Here is a 9,404-nt window from a genome sequence, read left to right as displayed (position 1 = left end):
TAGGGCACTTTCAAACTACCTGTTTATAGAGGCTACTTAATATACATTCACTCTGATTTGTTGGCCAGGTGACTTAGACCAGGGGTCAGCAAACTGTCCCTCAGACCTTGTGGGGGGAGGGCAGACTATATTTTGAAAAAAATAATGAACGAATTCCTATGCCCCACAAATAACCCAGAGATGCATTTTGAATAAAAGGACACATTCTACTCATGTAAAAACACACTGATTCCTGGACAATCCGCAGGCCGGATTTAGAAGGCGATTGGGCCAGATCTGGCCCCCGAGCCTTAGTTTGCCTACCCATGACTTAGACAAACCAGTGTCAGAAACTCGGATGTGTAAGCTAGGCACCAAATGGCTGCTTAACCCAGGGTTCCAGTAGCCAAAACGGAACGTCTTGCTGCCACTTTGGGGCCAGACAGCTGGAAACTCTTATTTTTCAATATGACTTTTTGGTTCCTGAATTTCATTCAGATGGTGCAGATGAAATATAACCGGAAGCATTCTACAGGATGTGTTGCTAGTGTGTGGAAACAGTCAAGATCCAAGGATCCCCAGGCATGCGACTCCAGATGGTAGAGTCATCAGGTGCTATCGTGGTGCCTGGGCATCTCCACGATACGATACAACAATCTTTATTGTCGTTGTCCCATACAGAACAACAGAATTGAAAAAAAAAAATTACATAAGACATTCAAAACAAACAAGCCTGCTATCCCAGCTATACCAACCTGGTTAGCTCCCTAAAAACTCTGATACCCCATTTTAAAATACAATATACTACCATAGAGACTCCTTATGCTGCGTTTAAAACCAAAATCACATTTGGATAGAAACTGTTTCTCAGGCCTAGTCTTTATAACTCTGTACCTTCTTCCAGAAGGCAGAAGCTGAAAGAGATCATTTCTGGGGTGTGCACTATCCTGCACTATCTCTGCAGCTTTCTTATAGCACCTGGAAGCATAGATTTGATCCAAGGTGGGAAGAATGCACCCAATTATTCTCTCCACAGTCTTTACAACCTTGGACAGCATTTCTTTCCCCTGACCGTGCAGCACTTGGTTGCAAGTGGCCAATAGCCTGGCACCTGGCACATTTTGAACTCTGTAGACAACACTGCGCGTCACCCCACACTTGCCAGTCCATTTTCCCCATCACCGGTTATTCCAGACAAGTCTGGTCTTTGGGGGAAGCATGTTTGTTACACAACACCTCCAGCTGCAAGAACACAGTCTGAATTTGTTGCTAGGTAGTGTGGGATGTAAACACAGGAGCAGTCAATGACAACATTCCTAGAGTGTACATGTTAGAACATGGGGAGGGATGTCTGTCTAGCAAGCAGGTAAACTTCCTGGGGATGGACTTCCTCCGCATGTGACCAGAGGTGGGTGTGGCCTCACCTGTGCAGGTAAATGACAAAAGCACAGGGCAGGCAGCCATCTCTCTCTCTCTGCCATCTTTCTCTGCCATCTTCCTTTGATGAGGAAACATCTAAGGATGCTCTCTTGGCTCCCAGCCAAGAGAGGAGATAAGGACTATCTTGCTACAAGATAGATTCTAAATGTATTTTACCTTTTTAAGCTGTCTGCCTTCTGGGATCATATTGTGAACAGAACGTGAGTAAACTCTTTTACACTTTTATAAAGACTGTGTTGTGTCTTGTATTTTAAGAGGGAACAAAGGGGAAATTACCAGAGTAATTATTATAGAGGTTCTAGCGAATCTGTGCACACGTTACCGTTGCGAACTTAAAGGGGAATGTCTATAAACTCTGCTGATATTCTGGGAACTTGTTAGCACAAGTTGGATTAGGATATAATCTCACAATATATCCTCTCCTCCACCCCTGAACATTCCCACAGGTAGCTTAATCCCACTGGAAAAGCATGGCATCCTGAAAGCGCCCATCTTCTGAAATAAGCAACATCTGTGGGACGTAATCCACCGGGAGCAGTCAAATGCAACATTCTTTGTTTTCCTAGAGTGGACATGTGAGGGCATGTTTGGTCCAGCCAGTCGTAAACTTCCCATTTCCTCCTGGCTGGGACATAACTTCCTTTGCATTTGACTAGAGGTGGGCGTGACCTTACCTGTCCAGGTAACGGAAAAGGACAAGGCACGCAGCACCCTCTCTCTTCCATCTTTCTTTCGTCGTGTGAGCTGGAGTGACTGCTAGCTTACAGTCACTGGGATTATACCCCCATATGGGGCAGATCCACATGTACTGTATATATCTGTAACTAAGTCTGCCTTCAGGGATCCATCTGTGAACTGATGTGAGTAAACTTCTTTTATATACTTTAAAACAAGATTGTGGCGTGTTTATTCTTTTTAAGAGGGATATAAGGGAACTTACCAGGAACATACAATTCAATACTGAATTTTATGATAGAGAGAGGCTTACACCAGCTATCCGCTGTGCATGCTTAAAAAGGGAATTGAAAACTCTGCTAAGTAAAGGAACTTGCTAACACAAGTTAGGAAGGATATTAATAAACAATATATCATCTCCTGCCTCCCTGAACATTCCCACAACATCCACCTCAAACAAATTAGCCACCAGTTCAGCTTCCTACTTCTAGGTATCTCAGGGCTTTGCCTTGGGAGAAGCGTTTCTGAAAAAAGAGTTTAAGCCAGCAAATCTCAGGCAGAGAGCGTGGGGGCGGGGAAAGAAAGCAGGCACATATGCTTTCCCATATGTCCACTGCAGCGAAACGATCCTTTTACTTCCTTGCCCCACTTTGCTTGCATTTAGGGCCTGCTACCAAGCCTCAGCTCTCTCTCTCTCTCTCTCTCTCTCTCTCTCTCTCTCTCTACAGGACTGTTGCAATTTGCCTGACCGATCAGGGCAAATCCTCCAGAGAGCAGCTCTTCCCCAAGGGCCAGTTTCATGCTCTGTTATTATGCCGGACATAAGGGAAGCAGAAGAGCAAGTAAGAAGCGCTCAGGCCAGAACTGCGTGTTACATTGGTACGGTGGGGTTCTGCTGAGGAAGCAAAGCAAACTACATGCATGCCGGCCTTTCCAGACGGAAGCCGGCTGAGGGAAGCAGCTTGTAGGGACGGATGTCTGACAATGCTAGCAAAAAGTCTTCTTTGGGGAGGGAGGGGCGTTCTGATACAAATTGGCCAGGCACGTCTCAATTTCCCACACCATTTGTCTTCTTGGCAGCGACCTAGTTAAACAGATTAGCATTTTGAGCAGCCCAAAGAGTGCTACTGGCAACTGGGGGGATGCAGAAAGGCGATGGGCATGTGGAAAGAGGCAACAGACCACATAATGCATGTTTCCATGTTTCCCATGTGCCTGTCTGTTCCCAAACTCTCCTGTGCGATGGAGAGGCCATCGCAGATGCAAAATACAGACCATTCCAATCTCTTCACAGGGCCTCAGATACGATGCTTTGCCGAAGATGTTGGTTCATATGTTCAGTGGTCAGTCATCAAGTGCATAGGAGTCAGACGAGGGAAGTGAATGTCCACAGAGAGCTTGAGCACAATCAAGTGATGTATGGGAGGGGAGGGGCAGTTTGTTCACCTTTGGTCCCCACCCTGAACTCAGCTCTCACCTGTGGCTCCTAGAACCTGTCAGCATGGGACAGTGTGGTGTAGTGGTTAAGAGCGGTGGACTCGTAATCTGGTGAACCGGGTTCGCTTCCCCGCTCCTCCACATGCAGCTGCTGGGTGACCTTGGGCTAGTCACACTTCTCTGAAGTCTCTCAGCCTCACTCACCTCACAGAGTGTTTGTTGTGGGGGAGGAAGGGAAAAGGAGATTGTTAGCCGCTTTGAGACTCCTTCAGGTAGTGATAAAGCGGGATATCAAATCCAAACTCTTCTCCTTCTTCTTCTCCTTCTCCTTCTCCTCCTCCTCCTCCTTCTTCTTCTTCTTCTTCTTCTTCTTCTTCTTCTTCTTCAGTGACCACATCCGGGGAAAGAAGCAAAGAAGCTTGGATTGGCCAGCTAAACTAGGTGGGGATAGCCAATGGATCTCAAACCCTTAATGGGTTAGGGAATTCCTCTGCATGCAAAGACAGGGAACCAAAAGAGGAATCCAATAGAAGGCAGTTTCTACATGTGCTGTACAGGGAAGTGAGCTGCAGGTGTGGGGCTCATCGACCTGAGAAGGTAGCCCATCCAGGAGAAGGGAAACTCTGTTCCTAAACCTCTGCTGCCTGGTTACATCACGGGTGTAACCAGGATTTTTGTTGGGGGGTGGCAGGATTTTTGTGCCCCCCAAACGATGTGATTGGTCAGTTAGTTATTTCTATTGTTTTACTTGATCTGGAGAGGGGCAGCTGCCCCCCTTGGCTATGCCCATGACTCTTATATGAGAAAAGCTTCCGGAGTAAACCCTAAGGAAAAATCTTTACCTGCTGTCTTGCGGGACATCTTCAGGAGAAGAAAAAGCTGAGGAGTAAAATTCTGCAGGAGGGGCACCATTATTTTCTTTTGTTTTTGATTTAACTATTTATTTTGTGCTTTTATTCTGTATTTTTATCTTGGGAACTGCCCTGGGATCTTCGTAAGAAGGGTGTCCTCTTCTGAGGGTCTTCTGCTGGTTCCCTCATTGCGAGAAGTGAAGCTACAGGGAACCAGGCAGAGGGCCTTCTCAGTAGTGGCACCTGCCCTGTGGAACGCCCTCCCATCAGATGTCAAGGAGATAAAGAACTACACAAGTTTTAGAGGACATCTGAAGGCAGCCCTGTATCAGGAGCTTTTAAATGTTTGATGCTTTATTATGTTTTTATATATGCTGTAAGCTGTCCAGAGTGGCTGGGGAAACCCAGCCAGTTAGTTGGGGTAATATTATTAATCCCTACACGATTCCGGAGTGGTGTCCCTAAAATGGTTCATGGTATCTTGTACGTCTCCTTCCAGAAACTCCTACAGCCAAGCTGGTGCCAAATGCATTGCTCCTATTTCCTTTGCGCCACATGTGCTAGGCCAGGAGGGAGGGTGGTGGTCTTCATTGCAGCGCGTTTCTTCCTCTTCCGCAGGGGAGTACAGACGCGGAGCAAAAGGAGCGCAAGGGCGGAGACGAGGGGCAAGAGTTTGGGGCGAAGCGCGCGCGGCTGCGGGAAGGTGCACTTGCTGCGCTCTCCTCGCTGGAAAGGCATCGTTGCCCGCCTCCCAGTCTTTAGCACAAACTGGAACATCCCCCCCACCAGCAGGCGGGCTGGCTGCTTAACCTCTGCAAAAGGACAAAAGCCTTTGGCCGGGAGGGTCCGCTCTGCAAAATCCGAAGAGTTGCAAACGAGTCGTCTTGTTGATTTCTGGTGCCTCTTGCGCCGGCTCCTTGGCTGGGGCAGCCCGATCCTCTTCATAGTTCGTCATAAGGCAACTCTCCCTGTAATTTGGAGAGGACTTTTTTCTGGAGCCTCTACTCCTTGAACTTGGATGCTAGCCTTTAGTAGCTTCAGTGGGGACGACCGTCTCGGATCGCCCAAGGCGCGCGGGGTTCTCTCCTACTGGAGACCTTTAAGTCTGCCCTCCCCGCACACTTTGTGCCACACAACACTCCGCAACCAACTCCCTCTCTCGCGCCATGCTTCCGTTGCTGTCCCCTCCCCCCACTCCTACAATATACCATTTGCAATGGCTCCTAATGCATCTCCCAGCAGCTTTGTTGATCTCTGGCCCGGGATCCAAAGCGGAGCAGCAGCAGAAGCAGAGAGGCCCGCGGGACTTCACGTGTAAGACTGCAAGCGCGGTAAGAGGCAGCTGCTTTTTGCAAGCCTGCCTTGCCTGCCTTCAGCGGCGGCGGCGGCGCTCCTAGCAGCGGCAGAGGCAGCAATCGGAGGACGGGGAAGCCGGCTTTACAGGAGCTGCGCGCAGAGCAATGCTGCTGGGGCGCAGAGACGGCGCGCTCCCCTGAGCCTCGCCGCGCGCGTTGCGAAGGGAAGGGCGATGCACTGAGACGCCCCTTGCAAGCGGTGCGTCGGCTGGGGGGAGTTTTGCTGCTGCTTTCCTGCCTCTTCTCTCCCCCCCCTCCACCCCACAGCAAAGGATTCTCTTGGCAAACGGAGCTCCCTTCTCTCTCCCCCACCCTCAAGCCCAGGGAGCTCCTCCGATGACCCTGGGGACTTCGTGAAAGCCATGCGCCCCGACGACATCAACCCTCGCACCGGTCTGGTGGTGGCTTTGGTCAGCGTCGTCCTGGTGTTCGGCTTCATGTTCACGGTGTCCGGGATCAAGGGGGAGACTTTGGGGGACATCCCTCTGCTGGCCATCGGGCCGGCCATCTGCTTGCCGGGCATCGCCGCCATCGCCCTGGCGAGGAAAACCGACGGCTGCACCAAGTGGCCCGATAAGAGGGGGCGCCCGCCTTGCGGTGGCTGCTGCTGCTGCCGCAAGAAGCCCCGAGACAAAGACGTGCTGGAGCTGCTGAGGACCCCGTCGGACCTGGAGTCCGGCAAGGGCAGCTGCGACGAGCTAGCCAAGAAAGCCTATGGAGCCAAGAGCAGGAAGGGGAGCTCCCGAGGAGGAGAGGACGGCCTCTCCACTTGCACGACCATCACCACCTCCGCCGCCGTCGGGGAGGGCAGGGGCTCTCTGCACAAAGCGGAGCAGGAGGAAAAGCTGAGATACTTGGAAAACTGCTGCCCGGAGATGCCTGGGAATGTCTTGGGGGCCGGAGCCACCCTTTTCAGTGCCTTAGAGGAGGAGAAGCAGCAGCAGCAGGAAGGATCTCCCGTCTTCGAAGGGGCCCCCGCGCTCCCGGGCGCAGAGGACACCGTTTCCGTGGCCCCTCTGAACAGCATCATCGTCTGTTCCTACAAGGACAGCAGCCCTTACGACAGGTACTGTTGCTATATAAACCTCAGCGAGGAAATCAGCTCGGATCACGAGACGATAGTTTGAAAAGACTTGGTGGACTCCCCTTTCTCCCCTCCCCTCTTTTTTATTTTTTAAAAAAGACTTTGACGAATGGGCGGTGTTGTTTCGAGCAAGTAATGAAGGAACCCTCCCAGCAGCCGGCTCTTTTAAAACAAAAATAATAACTGGTAACAATAGTAACAATAGTAATAATAATTAATAATAATAATATTGGCTGGATTTGCACTGCATGGGACAATTCTCATAGCTATTAACTAATTTTTTTCTAAACCCCAACAACCTGGTATGTGACTGATACTCAAACCTTTTGTGCCTGGGAAAACAAACTTTATTTAGTTATTATTTTCGGTTTCTTGTTAAAAGTAATAATAAGCATGTTTCAGGAGAATCAGTCTTTTCTATCATGATTTGTCATCTGGAGGTATGTGCGTTGCCGAACCTTGCAGGGATTGGGGGCTGGTGGAGTGGGTGGGGATACTCTTGCTGCTCAAAAGTAAAGCAGAAATCAAATGTCAGGAGTTCTTCTTGGAAGTGCAAGATATTCAGAGCTCTGCCTCTTCCACTGACTTCTGAAAGCACTGATAAAGAGACAAGGTGCAGTTCAATGTTTTCTTTTAAGATGCTTCCATCTGGTGAAATGGGGCGGAGGGTGGGGAGAGTCAGGCTGGCCCTAAGTTTTCAGTTTTGGGTGCAGTAAGTTGCCTATTTAATGTGCTCTTGTATTCTCACTGCCTGGTGAGGAAAGAGGCGCTTGAGGATTTTCCGTGTCATGTGCCAAAATCAAGTGACCAGCCTTCGGAACGTTGGGCACGCACTTCCTTACACCGAGTCAGGCCATTGGTCTGTCTAGCTCAGTGCTGTTGACCCTGATTGGCTGCAGCTGCCCAGGGTTTCAGACTGGGGTGTCTCCTCACCCGGCCTGGAGATGTTGTTGTTTAGTCGTGTCCGACTCTTCGTGACCCCATGGACCAGAGCACGCCAGGGACTCTTGTCTTCTGGCCTGGAGATACCGGGGATTAAACCCGGGGCATTCTGCATGCAGCCACTGATCTACTGCCCTTTTACATTGTACTACACACATTGACTTGTAGGGGGCGCCACTTGCTGCTCTGCCTCAGGCGGCAAAACATCTTGGCCCGGCCCTGTCATTTTTACCATTGTATGGATCAGGCAGGGAACTTCAGGCAGCCCAGCAGGGACATTGTGTCAAATAAATTTGACCCATGACGATCTTGGAGACTGAGAACCATTTTTAACAGCCAAGACAGTTGGTGGGAGTAAGGAGTCTGTATACACATTACCATTTTCTAGTGTACCTGTGGTCCAGAGCCATCCTGTAGTTTTGTTTGTTTGTTTGAGAAATGCGGCTGTCTGTTGCATTTCCCTTTTCAAACCAACTTCAGTCCGTCAGGAAAATTTAAGCCACATGCGCATTTAAGCTGAGACGTAGAAGACAGCGCATGCACATGGGTGGGTGATAACGCATGCGCAGATGGCAACTTTGTGAATAGGAGTTTGGGGAGGGGGGTTGCAGGGGTGGGGAACCCAACAGGTAAAAACATCCCCGTCCCTTCTCAGGTGTGTACAATAACATGCAAAGGCGACTTGAAACACAGCAAGGTGGGGTAGGAAATGACCTCACTGCATTTTAAGTTGCTAATGTGTACTCAGCCTAAGAGAAATACAGCTAACCCTAGCAGCAGGGTTACTCAGGCTGAAATCCTATGCACACTTTCTTGGGCGTAAGTCCCATTGAACTCGGTGGGGCTTACATCTTGGGTTGTAATTTATAAAATTGCTCTGACAAGATGGAAACATGATTCCCCCTTTTAACTTTTTACTTTTTGGTGTGTGTGTGTCTGCTTTTAATAACCCAACATGGGTTTGCAACTATTTTCCCCCTTTGTTGAATATTCAGTATAGTTTAAGTGTTATGTCATTGTTCTGTTGCACTGATATGGGGGGGGGAGCTGTGGGGGAGAGAGAATGCTATCCTTTTTTTTCAGTGCAAGATTTCTAGTGAAATTGATCTGAAGCGTAGTGTAAGTAGCTTACGACAGGACAACACCGCTGGTATTGACAGCACACCTGATTTTGACTTTAAAAGGCATATAGGGACAGGTGGAAAAGCTTTTGAGAGTCTGGAAAAGGGTTTTGGAAATGCGAATGGATACTTCTTTTTGACAAGTTATTGTTCATGGAGGGGAAGGAATATAAACATATTTCAAAGGCCATATTAATATGCCGTCTTAATGGTGGCAATTTTAAAATCTGAATAAAACAAAACCCTGTGTTATGGTCCTCTGTCTTCAGCATTCACTGTGACTACTTTGAATGTATATACATATACATACAGTGGTACCTCGGGTTACAAACGCTTCGGGTTACGTGTTTTCAGGTTGCAGACCGCGGGAAACCCGGAAGTACTGGAAAAGGTTACTTCCGGGTGTCGCCGCTCGCGCATGCGCAGAAGCGCCAAATCACGCTTTGTGCATGTGCAGAAGCGCCAAATCACGTCACGCACATGTGCAGGTACGGTGTACGGTGCTGCAAGTTACGAACGC

General features: G+C 49.1%; 1 protein-coding gene across 1 annotated transcript; it reads left to right on the top strand.

The window, feature by feature from the left end:
* Positions 1-5,032: 5,032 nt before the first annotated feature.
* TMEM215 (transmembrane protein 215) lies at positions 5,033-7,228 on the top strand. The gene has a single exon (XM_083592569.1). The coding sequence runs from the start codon at positions 6,100-6,102 to the stop codon at positions 6,862-6,864; it is 765 nt and encodes a 254-aa protein (XP_083448695.1). The 5' UTR covers positions 5,033-6,099; the 3' UTR covers positions 6,865-7,228.
* The last annotated feature ends 2,176 nt before the right edge of the window (positions 7,229-9,404 follow it).

Source organism: Podarcis filfolensis, assembly GCF_964270895.1.
Source record: "Podarcis filfolensis genome assembly, chromosome: 17".
Taxonomy (NCBI): domain Eukaryota; kingdom Metazoa; phylum Chordata; class Lepidosauria; order Squamata; family Lacertidae; genus Podarcis; species Podarcis filfolensis.
This window is presented reverse-complemented; position numbering and strand designations above follow the sequence as displayed.

Coding starts and splice junctions, on each gene's coding strand:
- TMEM215 (XM_083592569.1), top strand. CDS start 6,100: ATGCGCCCCGACGACATCAACCCTCGCACCGGTCTGGTGGTGGCTTTG.